General features: G+C 41.2%; 1 protein-coding gene and 1 pseudogene across 5 annotated transcripts in view; one reads left to right on the top strand and one right to left on the bottom strand.

Annotated features, from left to right (window-relative positions):
* The window catches only part of FAM169A (family with sequence similarity 169 member A), a 78,146-nt gene that overhangs the window by 52,541 nt on the left and 5,698 nt on the right, over window positions 1–19,907 (top strand). For 4 of the 5 annotated variants that reach the window (XM_032145149.2, XM_058434106.1, XM_058434107.1 and 1 more), the window contains 5 exons: window positions 964–1,092; window positions 1,643–1,755; window positions 4,606–4,645; window positions 5,212–5,362; window positions 10,771–10,927. In XM_032145149.2, the coding sequence (XP_032001040.1) occupies window positions 964–1,092; window positions 1,643–1,755; window positions 4,606–4,645; window positions 5,212–5,362; window positions 10,771–10,927 (590 nt within the window). The remainder of the gene's footprint in view (window positions 1–963; window positions 1,093–1,642; window positions 1,756–4,605; window positions 4,646–5,211; window positions 5,363–10,770; window positions 10,928–19,907) is intronic. The other variant, XM_032145148.2, reaches the window with a different exon arrangement.
* On the bottom strand, window positions 6,378–9,530 carry LOC116462540 (actin-related protein 2/3 complex subunit 1A-like; annotated as a pseudogene).

The raw sequence follows: 19,907 nt of genomic DNA, 5'->3' as shown, positions 1-19,907 counted from the left end.
TAGTGTATGTGTGGTTCTTTCCCAGTGGAGTTTCTTTGTTACTTACTTGTGGATTTTTTGTTTGTTTGTTTTTTGGTATTTTTCTTCTCCTTCTCCCTCCCACCCCCAGTCCATTTATATATCCTTATGTCAGTACTAGGTTGTTTCAGTTACTATGGTTTTAAATGCTTGGTTTCAGATACTTGGTACTTGTTTCAAATACTTGGTATCTACTTGGACAAGTCTCTATCCTTATTTTTCTTCTTCAGAGTTGACCTGAATATTATTTGGTTTTTTTTGGAGCTTTTAAATTGATGTATAATAGTTGTACATACTGAATATTTTTCTTATCCTTTGTTCTTTCATTTTTGAATTTGGGATCAAGTTTTGTTAAGTTTCATTAAAAAATAAGTTCTGTTGGGATTTGTTTGGAATTGCATGGAATTTGTACATCAATTTGGTGAGAACTGGTATTTTTATACTATTGAGTCTGACAGTCTTTTTATTCAGTTCTTCTATGTCCCTCAGTAACATTTAATCATTTTTTTTCTTTAGAATCAAAGCACATTTTTTACAAAAATGGGCCAGGCGTGGCGGTGGGTGCCTGTAATCCCAGCTACTCGGGAGGCTGAGGCAGGAGAATTGCTTGAACCCAGGAGGCAGAGGTTGCAGTGAGCCGAGATAGCGCCACTGCACTCCAGTCTGAGCGACATAGCAAGACTCCGTCTCCAAAAAAAAAAAAAAGCGAAGCACATTTTTAAAGGATTTTTATTGTTCAGTCATGTTAAAACTTTTATTTGGGATTTTTATTTAGAATTTTTATTTATAAATGAAACTACTGTATACATGAGTTGTGTTGGTGGTGTTTTGGTATCAAGGTTATGCTAGCCCCATTAAGTGAGTTGGGAAGCTTACTTTTCATCTCCTGTTTTTCAAAACAGTGGATATTTGGGATTTCTAGAAAATTCTAAATGTGTTTTTCAGCTTGCAAGCAATACTTTGAAAAGTATCCAGGAGACCATGAACTCCTTTGGGAAGTTGAAGGTGTTGGACACTGGTACCAGCGAATACCAGTCACCAGAGCATTACAAAGAGAAGCACTTAAAATTCCAGGTAAGAGTGTTTTCAGTTTGAACATAAGTTCAGTTTATTTATTTTTGGTAGCCTGTCCTTCCTGGCCCGTAAGTCCAGTTTAAAAAGCAGAGGCTAATAATGGTTGTGTCTTAGAGTCCAGAGTAGTGGTGTATTGTAATATGATTGTTCTAGTAACAGACTCTCTTGTCTAAGGTTTGAATTTTTGTGATGTATTAACTTTTGAGTCCTTAGTAACAAGGAGACCCAGAACAGCCCAGTAGGAATTGGTGGGTAAGAAATAAACATAGGTTACTCAAACGGCATAGAATAGGCACCAGGGGGTCCAGAGTACCCCTTAATCTCATGCACTTCTCCCCAAAGCTACTAAATACTTAAAATAACTATTTAACATTGTATATAATAGCAATGTTGCATTATAAGATATTAGTGAAGAGAACATCTCACACCTAGATTTTCGTGACCCTTCTGTCCAGGCTGCTCTTCAGAGCTTTTCGGAAAATCAGTACAATGTTAGAGTTAAAACCAAATACTGATTGGGTTACAGTTTTTAAAATTCTTCTATACACAGCAGTTTCTCAAAATGAACCTAAAAGACCTGTGTCTGGAGAATATGGTCCTGCATCTGTTCCAGAATATGAAGCAAGAACTGAAGACAGTCAGTCTAGTGAGATGCAGCTGACTGTAGGTACACTGTCTGTATGTTTATTGTTGTAAATAATAATTTTTGTGTTTTCAAAAAATAGATTCAGTTTATATTTGAGTTTTAAATGTCATAGTTCATTCAAGAAAGCTATGTAATTTCTACTGTGTTAGTTTTCCTGGCATCTTCTGTTAATATTACTAAGGACTTTAATTTTCTTTGAAAAATAATTTTAATGATGTTAAAAGTATGAGCTAATTACAGGTAATTTAGAATAAACATAAAATAATATAGAAGAAAATAAAAATCTATAATCCTACTATTCAGATATAGCCACTGTTAAAAATTTTGCATATATATTTAATATTTCATATTATAAAGCATGTATCTGTATATATTGTATTTTTATTTTTATTCCCTTGGATTGCTTCTAACTGCTATTCTCCATTAATGTAATATTGGAAGCATTTTCTATGGCATTAAATCATTAAAACGTGATTGTTAAATAGCAGCACACTATTCTATTATCTATTTTATGTAACTGTCATTATTTGTTTCCTTAACATAGGATCCTTAAATTTTTAACATTTTTAAATGACCCAGGAGCAAACACATTTATATGTGAATCCTTGTGTCTATGTAATTACTTATCTTAACATACAAATTTCCAGAAGTGGACTAGTAGGTGAAAGACTATGAAGTTGTTATGTTGTAAAGTTTGAGGCTGTATATGCTAGGTCTTTGTAGAATGTAATGCACTTTGCAAATATTAGGTATCCTGAAAGTAGGAGGACAGGTGCCATTACCAGACTCCACAGGACTTACCACTTCCTTTTCTAGAACTGATGTTTTGTGATACTTGATACTGCTTAAAATACAGGACCATTGATGGGACTCTAGAAGTCCAGGGTTTTGGGGGATGGCATTTATTACAGTCATATTTTTGTACGTGTGTATCTGAGTTTATTTTTGGTGATTGTTGAATATGCCTATGTAAATACATAGGCATATTTTAGAAACAACTGCTTTAGGGAATTATTTGTGCTTATTTTCTGTCTTAATTAGCATGAGAGTTGACTATTTGAGTGGAAAATTTGTAAACATTTTTAAGAATAACAATATATGTAAGGAGTTAGATTCTTGGGATTTTTTTCCCTACTTTTGGAAATTCAGACTTGAGAATAAGTTCCTGTTCTATTGCAGTCCAAATTCCTCAGAGATACACAGATTCATTTAGTATTGGCCAGTTATAAAATCAAGGAAAGTAGAAAATCTACTCTTCCTATAAATGTAACGAGAGCAATGATTTACTTTAATACTAAGCCAAATAATTTTAGATGTGTCATTTGAGTGAGAATATATGACATTGGTACTACATCATACAGTTGACAGCATAAATTAGATTTTAGAATCTAACCTATTTAAGATTTTAGAAATTCATATTCTTCATATTACTTTAATGTTTTAAACAGTTGAAGGAAAATGTTTATCATATTAAACTATTTGTTATATCTCTTTTTGTTAGTAGCCACAAATAGTTTAGTTTATTTCAACTACATGATTTATTCTTTAGGCGACGATGGTATTGTTACCTGCTTTTTCCTATTATTTATCTTATACTTTTTGCACCTTTTATTTATTCATCTTTATCTACATTTTAACCTTTTCTTGTTGGACTACAAGTTTCTTGAAGCAAGATTTTTGTCATATGATTTATCACAATTGCTCCCATGCTTTTGTTCTATAAATTGAAGGCTGTGTGCCCACTATATTGTGGAGTTTTAGTAAGCACGTAATGGATGAATAAAGTAGTTACTATGGCAAGCATTGGACATATAAAGATATGGTTCTTAGACATGGGAGAACTAGATGGTCCATTGTTGGAAATATATAATATACTATAGCATAATAATTGCTTTATTATAGCAAGTAATTGGAGGTACATAGGAGAGGATGACTTTTAAAGGGTGGGTGGGAATTTTGTTAGGGCATTCCATAGGATAGCATGTAAAAACGTTACAGAGGTGTAAAGGAAATGGCATGTTTCATATGAAAGAGGTATTTGGTATTGAATAGATTGAGAATTTATATTCTAAGCAGTGGTTGGCCATTAAAAGTTTTTTCCTCTTTTTTTTAAGCAAAAAAATGGTACAATTTGTGATTCGAAAGTATCACTTTGTCATCAGGGTGGAGGGGTGTAGATGGGATGTGATTAGAACGAGGGATACCAGTGAGGAGGCTGTTGGAATAGTTGGTTCAAGAGAGTAAAGGCATAAACTAAAGCAATGGTAATACAAAGGACAGGACAGTTTTGAGAGATTCTTCAGTTAAAATTGAAAGGCTTTGTGATTGATTAAATGTGAGTTAGGAAGAAGTCATTACTGACTCACTGTTTTCTGGCTAGAATGACTGACTGAATTGTCATTAAGCAAGATAGGGAATAATATTGGGGAAAGATAAAGTTCATTTTGGGAATGATTGAGTGTGAAATTGGATGGGACATCCACTGGGAGATATTTCATTGGAAATAAAGCTTTGGAAATCAGGAAGAAAGTTTGGAGGCTTAAGTCGCATATTTGAATTCATCAATAAGCAGATACTGAAGTAAGCATAGTGAAAGGAGAGCATGTGGACTGAGCAGAGAAGGTGGCTGAGGACAGAACTAGGAGACACTAGTGGACACACTATGACATATTAGATGACTTGCATATGTTCTCAGTCTTTTAAACTGAAGCTGAACTATAACCTTTTTATTTTTAAAGTAAATGTTGTTAACAAAAAGTGCTATTTGAAAAACATTTTACAAGTTTTTCTTTGAAACTGTAAATGAAATAGATCCACAGGGAGAAAAATAGTCTAAAACTTTGGGTTTGAATCTCTCTCTTTTTTAGATTGATTCTCTAAAAGATGCCTTTGCAAGCACTTCTGAAGGTAAGAAATTCAACTGATATATCAGTAAGTATTTGAGACACTTCAAATTAGGGCTGTGTGTGTGTGTGTTTGTGTGCATGCATGCGTGTGTGGTGTGTCACCCTGAGTAAGTGAAGACTTAACCAGCTCTAAAATCTAGATCTGGGTTCTGATGCCACCACTGCCACTGATTTTGCTATGTGAACACTGAGTAAGCTATTATATCTCTCTCTTCCTTGTTTCCTTAGCTATAAAATAGGGATGGTAATGTCTACGTTGTTTATTTTCCAAGATTACTGGGAGAGAATGCAAGTGAAATACAAAAACACTTTGCAAAGCCCAAGGTAACATGGAAATGTGAGGAATGACTTACACAGTTCATATAAGTTGACAAAGTTATATAATTTAGAAAAAGATGTAAATTGTAAAATAATTTTCTTAGCCTAACATAAGTGAGGGGAGGGTGAACCTGTGTAATGTGGAGGATATGTGTAAACTAGTGTAGTTCTTGCATTTCTGTGTATTTTAATAGGTAGTCCTTTTAACATATAATCAGCTAAGTGCAGTTTCGCTGTTTTTCTCCTCAGGTCATGATAAAACATCTGTTTCCACTCGTACTCGAAGTAGTAATCTAAAGCGGCCAAAGATTGGAAAGCGGTTTCAGGATTCTGAATTTAGCAGTTCTCAAGGTGAAGATGAAAAGACCTCCCAGACCTCACTTACAGCTTCAATAAACAAGTAAATAATTGTTCATTTTACTCTCATTTTTTATTTGTACTTTTATTTTTTATTTATACTTTTATATTATAAATATATAATATATAATATTTTATATTGTTTATTTATACTTTTAGTACTTAGCATTTAAGGTAGAGGTGATTACATTGTGTAGCAGATGACTTTGGTGTGGGAGTTTGTATTTGAATTATTTATATTTGAAGTATTGTACAAGATTATTAGTTGTTTATCAGTGCTAAGTGTTACCTTGACAATGCTATTGGGAGAAGCTGCTAATGAGAGACTGGCATAAACTCTCTTCATGTGTGAAAATCCAGGAGACTATTCTAGTGATTATATTATCCCAAATTAATCATTATCACCACACTGAATTTGATGGTATGGTTTTTTTTTTTTTTTTTTAATTTATTTATTTTTTTGAGACGGAGTCTTGCTCTGTCGCCCAGGCTGGAGTGCAGTGGCGCAATCTCGGCTCACTGCAAGCTCCGCCTCCCGGGTTCACGCCATTCTCCTGCCTCAGCCTCTCCAAGTAGCTGGGACTACAGGCGCCCGCCACCACGCCCGGCTAATTTTTTTTGTATTTTTAGTAGAGACGGGGTTTCACCGTGGTCTCGATCTCCTGACCTCGTGATCCGCCCGCCTCGGCCTCCCAAAGTGCTGGGATTACAAGCGTGAGCCACTGCGTCCAGCCGATGGTATGATTTTAAGTAATGCTGAGATTTAGTCAGTTTTTTTTCCCCCCACATTCAATTCTTTAATTTTCTAGTGGACAGTTTACATATCTCTCTGTCTTTTAGTGTGACAATTTTCCATAATAAACTACTTAAAGAGAAGCTTTGGTCAAGAATGGAATGAAACTGCAAAAAAAAACAAAAACAAAAAACATTGCTTTTAAAAAACCAACACTTTCACCAATTTTATATTCACACAAAACCACATGGTATTGGCGTGATATGTGTTTTCAGTGTTTCCTTGGGACTGGCTTCCTAGCCATTGTGCCGCGGCACAGCTGCGGTCAGCCACAGTTTGTCATGCTGGATGGTGGAGGCTCACTCAGCTTCAAATTATCCTTGAAATCCCAAATTGTCATGGCTCCATCGATGCCAGTAGCGCAATATTTGTGACAATCTTTGAAGATGTGCAGCATCTTCAAAGCCATGTTGCAGCCCTCAGTCGTGGCCCTCTTGTCCATGTGGCAGAAGCATTCCATGGCAGACATGTTGCGTTGGATGCTCTGTTTTGGAATGTCTAACTTGGAGACAAAGGTCGAGCAGCCACGGTCATCGTAGTTAAAGAGCATTGGTCAGCAGTCATGGCCAGCAGCCACGGCGCTGTTCTCTGAGACAAATGACACACTCATGAGCAGCTGGAACTCCGTCTTCAGATTGAGACATGCACACTTTTTGAGGCATCAGCAACAGACACGGTGCTGTCATGGCTGGCCCAGGCCAGGTGGATCCCACTGGCAGAGAAGCTGACCCCGTGGACCCAGCCACCAGTGCCACTGCCACCAAACTCTGACATCAGCTGCTCAAAAAGCATCTTGCTGTCCCAGGGCATGTTGGCTGGCTTTTCATCCACTTCTTTAATGTAGGAAGAAAACACTCTGCGTTTGAAGTCACATGATCCTGCTGCAAAACGTTGTTGGATGCCAATCCAAGCTGAGGACTGTGGAGCGAATCAGCTTTTTAATGTGCTTGCTTACCCACCAGTCATTTTCAGACTCAAAGTAACAAACTGAAATGAGTCATGCTTCACTTCCCACAGCAAATTTGTTCTCTAGGGGGGACCACTTCACAAAAGTAGCTGTGCGATTAATTCTCAGGATCATCAGTGTTGGCTTCCAGACACCATCTTTCTGACTCCAGACATAGGCATTGTGGTCTGCCCCACAAGTGACGATGTGGTCGCTCTTGGGAGCCCAGTCAATACCTGTGATATGTCCACTGTGTTCCTTGAGTTCATGAGCTTTCACTTACTGGCGCCCATTCTTCTTATAGATGTGCACTTCGTGATTATTGACACTGGGGGCAATCTGGATATGATCCCCGTTTCAGGCACGACAGTTGATTGGCTCTAGTAAAAACTGATGCAGTGACATTATTCTTAGTGTTTTCAAAGGAGAGAAAGCTGGGGTCGGGGCAGTCCAGATGGTCTCGGAGCAGAAGATTCGCGGACTCTGGGCAGTCGACGTGAACAGGCTCTAGTCAGTTTTAAAATACCCTCAATTTTACTTTATTGATTCATTTTACTGGGCTATTGGATATAAATTAGTGATAACCATAAATAGTACAGTAAATTCATTCAGGAATTTAGTTGCCAACTGAATCAACAGAACACTTGAGTCTCAGCTTTATCCTCTTTCTTTGAATCTTAAAGCAAGGCTCTAACTTTTATAATAAAATAAGATTTCTGCCCTAACAGTTCTGCCAACTGTTCCTGAGTCAACCATTTAGTTAATTCATAACTTTGCCATTTTAACTGTCAAATTATTTTAGTCAAGTAGAGAATTCTGTAGCTGTGCTAATCCCATTTTGCAAATAATTTTAAATTTGGGTAATAAAGTATGTAAATGTTTTGTTTTGGTGAAAATTTGTAATGTTAAAGATAGATATAAGGAAATATTTAAATCTAGTAATTAAAATATGAGTTTAGAAAACTGGTTTTCTCACTGAGCAATATTTTGATATAGTACCCTTTTTAGAAGGGTAACAATATATTTTAAATTGAACCTCCCAGAATTATTGTGGAATTTTGTTTGCTTTTCATAAACAACAGTAGGAGTTTACGCTTGACTGTTTGCTGAAACATGTGAAGAACAAAACATCATCTTTGCCCTGAAAGGATTGACTGCCTAGGGGTAAAGAGAGATACGTACACAGTTAAGAGCACCGTAAGGTGGATTGTGATAGAACAATAATGGAAAGTGCAGAATGCTGTGGATACAGAGGAAAGAGTGTTGGATTCTAATCGAGGGAATGGAGAGATTTGGTATTTGGGCCTGGGCTTCAAAGATAAGTAGAAACTCAACAAGCAGAGCTGGGAGAGAAGACTTTCTAGTGTAAAGGTCCACTGACTATGGCCTGTAGGCCAAATCTGGCCTGCCACCTGTTTTTGTGAATAAAATTTTATTGTAAGACACCCATGCTCATTAAGCTTATATATTTTTATTGTTTATTAAGCATATATATTTTTATATATTATTAAGCTTACATATTTTTAGTTATGTTTTCATTGGAATGGCAGAGTTGAGTGGTTGGAACAGAGACCATATGGCCCATGATGCCTAAAGGAAAGGTTTGCTGACCCCTTATGTACACCAAGGCTGAGAAATAGAACTTTCTGCACTGATGGAAATGTTTTGTATTTACACTGCCCAGAATGATAGCCATTAGCCAGTGTGCCCATTGAACACTTGAAGTATGGCTAGTGCAACTAAAGAACTGAATTGTTTCATTTAATTTTAATTTAAATATAAAATAGTCAAGTGTGTCTGGTGGCTATTATATCTACAGATTTCGACTAAAGCACTAACATGAGCAAAGGCACAAAGCTAGGAGGAATGTTACTAAGGATAACTGATGAATAAGGTGAATAAAATTATAAGGGTCTCGGCTGGGCACGGTGGCTCATGCCTGTAATCCCAGCACTTTGGGAGGCTGAGGCGGGTGGATCACCTGAGGTCAGGAGTTTGACCTGTCCATTGTGTTCCTTGAGTTCATGAGCTTTCACCCACTGGCGCCCATTCTTCTTATAGATGTGCACTTTGTGATTATTGACACTGAGGGCAATCTGGTTACGATCCCTGTTTCAGGCACGACAGTTGATTGGCTCTAGTAAAAACTGATGCAGTGACATTATTCTTAGTGTTTTCAAAGGAGAGAAAGCTGGGGGCGGGGCAGTGACAACATGGCAAAACCCTGTCACTACTAAAAATACAAAAATTAGCTGGGCGTGGTGGCACACTTCTGTAATCCCAGCTACTCAAGAGGCTGAGGCAAGAGAATCGTTTGAACCCGGGAGGCGGAGGTTGCAGTGAGCCAAGATTACGCCACTGCACTCCAGCATAGGTGACAGAGGGAGCCCTGTCTCAAAAACAAAAACAAACAAATATGTTAGGCTTTCAAAGAAGGTACGCTTTATTCACTGAGCTTTTAGAGAACCACCAGACGTTTCTGAGCTGGGCTATCACAGGTGTAGATAATGTGCATTAGAAAGCCAGCTCTTTGAAAGCCCTGATGAAGATGTACTGCAAGTCTGAAGCTGAATTGGGAAGAAGTACATTGGTCCAGAGAGAACTGGGGTCTGAAGCAGAGCTGTGAAAATGGGCATAGAAAGTCAGGAATATATTTGAAAGGCAGTTTTGGAGTTAGAACTAAACCATATAATGTGTTGTCCAAGGTGACATTTTTGAGAATGAAAGGAGCATTTTTTTTTTTTTTTTTGAGATGGAGTCTTGCTCTGTCCCCCAGGCTGGAGTGCAGTGGCACGATCTCGGCTCACTGCAAGCTCCGCCTCCCGGGTTCACGCCATTCTCCTGCCTCAGCCTCCCAAGTAGCTGGGACTACAGGCGTCCGCCAACACGCCCGGCTAATTTTTTTTGTATTTTTAGTAGAGACGGGGTTTCACCGTGTTAGCCAGGATGGTCTTGATCTCCTGACCTCGTGATCCGCCCGCCTCAGCCTCCCAAAGTGCTGAGATTACAGGCTTGAGCCACCGCGCCCGGCCGAAAGGAGCATTATTAATAATTATGACAGTATCCATAATTATGAACAAAAGTCTGTAAACTGGGACTGCTCCAGGTAAACTGGGATTTATGCTCATTGTAACAGAGTAAGATCCATGGTCCTTCAGTATAAATGAGGTTAAAAAAAAAAAAAAGATTCAGGCTGGGCGCTGTGGCTCACGCCTGTAATCCCAGCACTTTGGGAGGCTGAGGCGGGTGGATCACGAGGTCACGAGGTGGAGACTATCCTGGCTAACATGGTGAAACCCTGTCTCTACTAAAAATACAAAAAATTAGCTGGGCGTAGTGGCGGGTGCCTGTAGTCTCAGCTGCTCGGGGGCTGAGGCAGGAGAATCACTTTAACCTGGGAGGTGGAGGTTGCAGTGAGCCAAGATCGCGCCACTGCACTCCAGCCTGGGTAACAGCGAGACTTTGTCTGAAAAAAAAAAAAAAAAAAAAATCCATTAAGATATGGGTAGAATAAATGAAGAAGGGTCTAGTTTACATAATTGAGAAGATTGTAGTATTATAAGAGGATGAAGAGATTGGTTTTAGACTTGTAAAATCTGAAGTTGTTGACAACGTAGTTGATTCTCTAAAATGTTACTTTAAGAAAGGACTTCTGAGATTTTATATTTATCCTTAATAAAACAAGTCAGAATGGTTTTCTTTTGTTTTTTAGATTGGAGTCTACTGCACGCCCATCAGAGAGCTCAGAAGAATTCCTGGAAGAAGAACCTGAACAGAGAGGGATTGAATTTGAGGATGAAAGCAGTGATAAAGATGCACGGCCATCACTGGAAACCCAGCCACAGCAAGAGAAGCAAGATAGTGAAAAGGTATGAGATCACTTATTCAGTAAAATGAAAATAAGTAAACTAAATTTTACCTTTCTTAATCACATATTGTTAGAAAAGTATAGCGATATATTTTAGAGTGTTAGAAATTGCGTTTAGTGTTAAAAATCATATATATTAAGCAAGGTCAGGTACTAGAGTTGGGGAGAGGATAAAATTACAAGTATAATTGTTTATAAAAGTTTGAGCTTATAAAAGTTTGAATTATATCGAAGATAAAATAGGTATGTTTAGTAAGATCTTTCAGTGCATTTAAAATATAAGTTAATTTGTGGAATTAAACACACTTACATACACAAATGATATAAGATCTACCTTATAGAACCAGTTAAAATGCTTTCAGGTGCAATAAACCTTCAGTGGCACCCCCATTTTAGTTAGAGGGATAGGAATTACTAATCCAGAAAAATAATATTTGATGACTATTGATCTCACAAAGTTCTGGAAAAATAACTAAGTCCATGTTTTTTAAACACTAGAAAAAAATATATAAACCCTTGGTAACTAAGTAAACTCTTTATCTGGGTTGATTTCTGCAGCTTTAAAGTATTTATCCCCAGCTTCTTTTTTCTTTCCTCTATCCATTTTCATTTTTCTCTTTAGTATCTTCAATCTTTTCCTTTCCACAGATTCCCTATTTCTTCTTTCATATGTTCATAAGTTTCTTGAAAAAATCTTTCAGCTGTTTGCCAAGTCTAGCAGGCAGGTGAATAAGTGAAACTATATTACCAATTTTGTTTTCTTTTTCTTTTTGAGATGGAGTTTTGCTCTTTGCACCCAGGCTGGAGTGCAGTGGCATGATCTTGGCTCACTGCAACCTCTGCTTCCTGGGTTCAAGTGATTCTCCTGCCTCAGTCTTCCAAGTAGCTGGGATTACAGGTTCCCCCCCACCATGCCCAGCTAATTTTTGTATTTTTAGTGGAGACGGGGTTTCACCACTTTGGCCAGGCTGGTCTCAAACTCCTGACCTCACGTGATCTGCCCGCCTCAGCCTCCCAAAGTGCTGAGATTACAGGCGTGAGCCACCGTGCCCAGCTAATTTTGTTTTCTTAAGTTACTCTGATTTAGCTCCTGCTTCCTCTATTTCATGAAATGACATATGTTATGTCAGCTCACTGCAGCCTCCACCCTCCTGGGTTTAAGCAATTCTCCTGCCTCTGCCTCCTGAGTAGCTAGGATTACAGGTACACCAACACGCCTGGCTAATTTTTGTGTCTGTTTTTTTTTTTTTTTTTGAGACGGAGTCTTGCTTGTTAGCCAGGATGGTCTTGATCTCCTGACCTCATGATCTGCCGAGACGGGGTTTCACCATGTTTGCCAGGCTGGTCTTGAACTCCTGATCCACTCCTCTCGGCCTCCCAAAGTGCTGGGATTACAGGCATGATCCACCGTACACAGCCTCATGAAATGATATTTTTATGTTTATTTTTGTAATATTTCTTTTTTTTTTTTTGAGACGGAGTCTTGCTCTGTCACCCAGCCTGGAGTGCAGTGGCACAATCTTGGCTCACTGCAAGCTCTGCCTCCTGGGTTCACGCCATTCTCCTGCCTCAGCCTCCTGAGTAGCTGGCACTACAGGCGCCCGCCACCACGCCCCGCTAATTTTTTGTATTTTTAGTAGAGATGGGGTTTCACCGTGTTAGCCAGTGTCGTCTTGATCTCCTGACCGTGTGATCCCGCCCGCCTTGGCCTTCCAAAGTGCTGAGATTACAGGCGTGAGCCACCGTGGCCAGCCTATTTTTGTAATATTTCAGTAGTTTTTGGGGAGCAGATGGGTGTTTGGTGACATGGATAAATTCATTAGTGGTGATTTCTGAGATTTCGGTGCACCCATCACCCAAGCAGTGTATACTGTACCCAATGTGTAGTCTTTTATCTCTCACCCTCCTCCTGCCCTTTCCCCCAAGTCCCCAGAGTCCGTGATAACACTCTTAGGCCTTTGCATACTCATAGCTTAGCTCCCACTTATGAGTGAGAACATACGATGTTTGGTTTTCCATTCCTGAGTTACTCCACTTAGAATAATGGTCTCCAACTCCATGCAGGTTGCTGTGAATGCCATTATTTCATTCATTTTTGTGTCTGAGTAGGATTCCATGGTCTATATATACCATTTTTTTTTTTTTTTGAGATGGACTCTTGGTCTGTCGCCAGGCTGGAGTGCAGTGGCACGATCTCAGCTCACTGCAACCTCCAACTCCCTGGTTCAAGTGATTCTCCTGCCTCAGCCTCCCGAGTAGCTGGGATTACAGGCGCACGCCACCACACCCAGTTAATTTTTGTATTTGTAGTAGAGATGGGGTTTCACCATGTTGGCCAGGATGGTCTTGATCTCCTGACTTCATGATCCACCCACCTCGGCCTCCCAAAGTGCTGGGATGACAGGCGTGAGCCACTGTGCCCGGCCTATATATACCTCGTTTTCTTTATCCACTCATTGGTTGATGGGCATTTAGCTTGGTTCCATATTTTTTGCAGTTGCAAATTGTGCTGCAACAAACATGCATGTGCAAGTGTCTTTTTCATATAATGACTTCTTTTTTTTCTGGGTAGATAGCCAGTAGTGGGATTGCTGGACCAAATGGTAGTTCTACTTTTAGTACTTTAAGGAATCTCCACACTGTTTTCCATAGTGGTTGTACTAGTTTGCGTTCCCAGCAGTAGTGTAAAAATATTCCCTTTTCACCATATCCACTCCAGCATCTATTTTTTATTGTGGCCATACTTACAGGAGTAAGGTGTTATCAAATTGTGGTTTTGATTTGCATTTCCTTGATAATTAGTGTATTAGGGTTCTCTAGAGGGACAGAACTAATAGGATAGATGTATATAAAGGGGAGTTTATTAAGGAGTATTAACCCACATGATCACAGAGTCCCACAGTAGGCCATCTGCAAGGTGGGGAGCAAGGAAGCAAGGAAGTCAGTCCGAGTCCCAAAGCTAAAGAACCTGGAGTCTGATGTTTGAGGGCAGGAAGCATCCAGCACAGGAGAAAGATGTAGGCTGGGAGGCTAAGCCAGTCTAATCTCTCCGTGTTCTTCTGCCTGCTTTTTATTCTGGCCATGCTGGCAGCTGATTAGATGGTGCCCACCTGGATTGAGGGTGGGTTTGCCTCTTCCAGTCCACTGACTCAAATGTTAATTTCTTTTGATAACACCACCCTTACAGCCACACCCAGGATCAATACTTTGCATCCTTCAATCCAATCAAGTTGACAGTATTAACCATTACAAGTCTACCCCTTGTCAGCTTGAACCCATACACACTTCCTCAGATCATACATAACCGTCAAATAAAGACAATAGTAAGGTAATAATTATGCCTAACATAATACAACTGTCATTCGTACAAGTGGAAACCCCCAACCCAAATAATATTACGTAAACATTTAATTGCTGATATGAAGTCAATCAATCTTATGTCACATGATAAAGGAAAAGGGAAATAAAATGAAGATATTTTCTTAGTACAAGTGTATACATGCACAAACATGTTCTTAACAAATAAGGAAGAAATACTCATGACAATTACAGTCCTCGTTTCTGCAGCTGGTCACGTGGTCGAAGCTGGTGTTGGTGACTACCTTCTTCTGCTACCCATTCTGTATTCCCTTTGCCTTCAGCAAGCACCTTAGCAGATCGTTTTTTTTTTTTTCCTAGTGGAGTAACCCAAACCTTCATTCCTGAAGGGTCTGGGCCATTTGTAGTCTTGCCTGGATTGGGCTGTTGTAGTTTCCCATTGACCTTAATCACAGGGCATCGTAATACTAAGAGACACCCCAAGGGATCTCCTATATTCCACGCATACTCTTCCTTACCTCCATTGTGGAGTAGTAGACTGATTTCGTCTTGATAGTCTGGGTCAGTCACCCCAGCCAACACTATAACTCCCTCCTTAGCCTGTTGACTTAAAGGTAGGAGGAGCCCAAGGTGTCCAAGTGGCAATCTTAACTTCCAGTTTAATGGAATCATTGTTGTGTCTCCTGGTGGCAGCGTTTGTCTCTCTGGAACTAATACCTCCAGGCCAGCAGAACGTAATGTCATGGGGACAGGAAGCAAAAATTTTTCTGGTGGATCACTAGGGGTGATGGTGAGTGATGCCATTTCCACTTTTACCCCTGGATTCCTGGACCTGTGAATCCTGGCGATGGGGGAAACAGAAACAGTACCATATACTGGATGCTTATTCAGAGCATACACAGCCTGCTGGAGACCTTTGCCCCAGCCCTGCAAAGTATTATCACCTAGTTGGCATTGTAATTGTGACTTCAAAAGGACATTCCACCGTTCTCTCAATCCATCTGCTTCAGGATGATGGGGAACATGGTAAGAATAGTGAATTCCATGAGCATGAGCCCACTGCTGCACTGCTTTAGCCATAAAGTGAGTGCCTTGTTCAGAGGCAATGTTGAGTACCATGATGATGGATAAGGCCTTCCATGAGTCCACGGATGGTAGTCTTGGCAGAAGCATTGTGCGCAGGAGAGGCAAACTCATATCCAGAGTAAGTGTCTATTGCAGTAAGGACAAACCTCTGCTCTTTCCATGATGGAAGAGGTCCAGTGTAATCAACCTGCCACCAGTTAGCTGTCAGATCACCCCAAGGACTGGTGTCATATTAAGGGCTTAGTGTTGGTCTGTGCTGCTGGCAAATTGGGCACTCAGCAGTGGCCTTAGCCAGGTCAGCCTTGGTGAGTGGAAGTCCATGTTGCTGAGCCCATGTGTAACCTCCATCCCTGTCACCATGGCCACTTTGTTCGTGGACCCATTGGGTGATGACAGGGGTGGCTGGGGAAGGAGGCTGTGTGGTGTCCACAGAACAAGTCATCCTATCCACTCGATTATTAAAATCCTCCTCTGCTGAGGTCACCCTTTAGTGAGCATTCACATGGGATACAAATATCTTCAGTTTTTCACCACTCAGAGAGGTCCATCCACATACCTCTTCCCCGAATTTGTCACCAATTTTCCAATCATGCTTCTTTCAAGTCCCTGACCATCATCCAAACCATTGGCTACAGCCCATGAATCAGTATTATCACACATCTGTCTATTTCTCCTTCCTTGGAAAGTGTACAACCAGGTGCACTGCTCGAAGTTCTGCCCACTGGGAAGATTTTCCTTCACCAGTGTCCTTCAGGAAAGGGGCTATAGGGCTGCAGCTGTCCACTTGTGGGTGGTGCCTGCATATCATGCAGAACCATCTGTGAACCAGGCCCTAGTCTTCTTTTCCTCTGTCAACTGATTGTAGGGAACTCCCCATGAGGCCATCGGTGCAGGCTAGGGAAAAGAAGGCCAGGGTGGCAGCAGTGGAGACCATGGGCGTTTGAGCCACTTCCTCATGTAACTTACTTGTGTCTTCAAGACCTGCTCAAGCCCAATCACATATATACCACTTCAATTTAATGATGGAATGCTGCAGTGCATGACCCACTTTATGACTAGATGGGTCAGAAAGCACCCAGTTCATGATAGGCAGTTCAGGTCACATGGTGACTTGATGACCCATAGTCAAACATTCAGTTTCTACCAAAGCCCAGTAACAGGCCAAGAACTGTCTCTCAAAAGGAGAGCAGTTATCTGCAGAAGATGGCAGGGCCTTGCTCCAAAATCTTAGAGGCCTGCACTGCGAATCACCTATGGAGGCCTGCCAAAGGCTCCAAACAGCACTTGTCTCTCAAGAGAGTAGTTACCTGAAGAAGATGGCAGGACCTTGCTCCAAAATCCTAGAGGCCTCCGCTGTGATTCACCTATGGGGGCCTGCCAAAGGCTCCTCACAGCATCCCTGCCTGCCACTGACACCTCAGGCACCATTGGATCTGCTGGATCATATGGCCCAAGTGGCAGAACAGCTTGCACAGCAGCCTGGACCTGTCACAGAGCCTTCTGTTCTGGAGCCCACTCAAAACTGGCAGTCTTTCGGGTCACTCGATAAATGGGCTGGAGTAACACAACCAAATGAGGAATTTGTTGCCTCCAAAATCCAAATAGGCCAGCTTGTGCTGTGTCTCTTTCTTGGTTGTAGTAGGGGCCAAATGCAGCATCTTATCCTTTACCTTAGAAGGAATATCTCAACAGGCCCCGCACCACTGGACTCCTAGAAACTTTACTGAGCTAGAAGTTCCCTGAATTGTAGTCGGATTTATTTCCCATCCTCTGGCATGCAAATGTCTCATCAATAAGTCCAGTGTGTTTGCTACTTCTTGCTCACTGGATCCAGTCAGCATAATGTCATCAATGTTATGGGCCAGTGTGATAACTTGTGGAAGTGAAAAGCGATCAAGGTCTCTTTGAACAAGGTTATGACACAAATCTGGAGAGTTGATATACCCCTGAGGTAGGACACTAAAGGTGTATTGCTGGCCTTGCCAGCCGAACGCAAATTGCTTCTGGTGGGCCTTATGGACAGGAATGGAGAAAAAGGCATTTGGCAAATCAGTGGCTGCATACCAGGTACCAGGAGATATGTTAATTTGCTCAAGCAATGAAACCACATCTGGTGCAGCAGCTGCAGTTGGAGTCACCACTTGGTTAAGCTTATGATAATCCACTGTAATTCTCCAAGATCCATCTGTCTTCTGCACAGACCAAATGAGAGAGTTGAACGGGGATGTGATGGGAATCACCACCCCTGCACCGTCCTTGATGGTGGCACTAATCTCCGCAGTGCCTCCAGGGATGCGGTATTGTGTTTGATTGACTATTTTTCTTTCTTTCCTTCTTTTTTTTTTTTTTTTGAGATGGAGTTTCGCTTTTGTTGCCCAGGCTGGAGTACAATGGCACGATCTTGGCTCACTGCAACCTCCGCCTCCCAGGTTCAAGCAATTCTCTTGTCTCAGCCTCCATCGTAGCTGGGATTACAGGCATGTGCCACCACGCCCGGCGAATTTTGTATTTTTAGTAGAGACGGGGTTTCTCCATATTGGTCAGGCTGGTCTCGAACTCCCGACCTCAGGTGATCCGCCCGCCTCGGCCTCCCAAAGTGCTGGGATTACAGGCATGAGCCACCGTGCCTGGCCTGATTAACTATTTTTCTAGGTAGAGGCAACTCCAATGGTTTCCACTTGGCCTTTCCCACCATAATAGCCCTGACCCCACCAGTCAGGGAGCCATTGTGGGGGCTCTGCCAGCTGCTAAGTATGTCTATGCCAATTATGCATTCTGGCACTGGGGAAATGACCACAGGATGAGTCCGGGGACCCATTGGACCCACTGTAAGTCAGACCTGAGCTAAAACTCCATTACATTACCTGATCTTAATAAGCCCCTACTTTAATGACGAGGACCACAATGACATTTTGGGTTTCCCGGAATCAGCATCAGCTCAGAGCCAGTGTCCAGTAGTCCCCGAAATGTCTGATCATTTCCTTTTCCCCAGTGAGGCCAGAAGTCTCCTTGGGGAAGAATGGGAGAAAGATTCACAGCATAAATTGTCGCTACTGTAGTGGGGTCCTTCCTCAAGGGGCTTCATTCAGGGGGTTCTGGGTATATAAAATGGTTCAAGTCTGGAAATTGAGGGGCTGTGATTCTCTTTTTTTTTATAATTCAGATTAGTCTTTTGTCCACTCGACCTGGAAGTTTTCCACTTATATGAATTAAGTAGGAATTCAGTAGGCTTCCTATCATTTCCACTTCTGGGAACACTGTGATTAATTAGCCAGTGCAAAAGCTGTACACAAGTCAGATTATTCTGATTGCTGCTTTGCCTCTGCAGTCCATTATGGTAGCTTGCCCATCTTGCATTTGATGGTTGAGTGCTCCCACTTGGCCTCTGCCACCTCAGGATCCAATTATTCCTGGTTTAAATTTTGTAGTTGAGTGACTGCGGTTCCTACTGTTAGATCTGGCATACAGAGAAGAGTAATCATAGAGCTCTTCGAAGATTCACGTGCTGCCCTCACAAATCTCTTTTGCAAAGCATCAGTCAAGGGTATATCTTCTGGACCCTCCCAGCTGGGATGAGTAGGTCTAAAGTGACTAATCCACCCCACCATCCCAATCTCCCTAAGCCTTTGGATCTCTTCCTCTACATTAAACCAAGGGAGATCAGGCATTTCCAGCTCGCTCAGAGTGAGCCATCTTTTAATCCATATTTCAGCTAACCAAGAAATCAAGGTATTAGAACCTTTTTAAACTCCCTGAGCAGCGACATTAAATGCAGAGTCCCTACTTAGTGGGCCCAAATCAATAAATTCAGCCTGATCCAACTCTATGTTCCTTCCACCATCATCCCACACCCTTAACATCCATTCCCACACCTGTTCTCCAGATTCCTGCTTATATAAATTAGAAAACTCAAGCAGTTCTTTTCAAGTGTAGCACACCTCCTTGTGGGTCACACTCTGAACTTCACCTCTAGGAGGCTGCCGGGACTTTAGTCCAGTTATGGGTCTAGAAGCAAACAGGGCTGGTTCTCCTCTTCTGAGGTGATGTTACCACTACTGGGGATGGCGAAGCTGTTTCTTCTGGCAAAAAGGCTCATCAGAGTTTACAAGCTCTGTGTCCCCAGTATCATCAGGGTCCTCCTACATGTCCCCATTCCAAGTTGCAGGGTCCCATTCTTTTCCAATCAGGACCCTCACTTTAACAGTAGACATCTGGCGAGGCTGTGCATGCACCTTTCGTTGCAGGTCAGCCACTCACATGATAAGAGGTTGTGTCTGATTTTCCACAATTTCAGCTCTTTGTCTACAGGAGATAAGACTCTCACTCGGGGCTTTTAAAGTGAGTATCTGCTTTTGAAGCCAGGAGTTAGAATCCCTGAGTTTATCATTGTCTTTCATCACTTTGTCCAGTGAACTTAGGAGCAGCCAACCAACTTCATTATGTTCCTTGGTTCTCCACATATGGTCAAAGATATTACGTTTAGAGTCACCAAACTTCTTCCCTCTCACGAGTGGTGAATCAGGAGTGTCAAATGCATTTATTTTGCATAACTCTAAACAGTTTATGCCAAGGACTAT

The sequence above is a fragment of the Hylobates moloch genome, unplaced genomic scaffold (assembly GCF_009828535.3).
Source record: "Hylobates moloch isolate HMO894 unplaced genomic scaffold, HMol_V3 SCAFFOLD_23, whole genome shotgun sequence".
In the NCBI taxonomy this organism is placed as follows: Eukaryota; Metazoa; Chordata; class Mammalia; order Primates; family Hylobatidae; genus Hylobates; species Hylobates moloch.
Note: the sequence above shows the minus strand (reverse complement) of the source record. Positions and strands in the feature narration are given on the sequence as shown.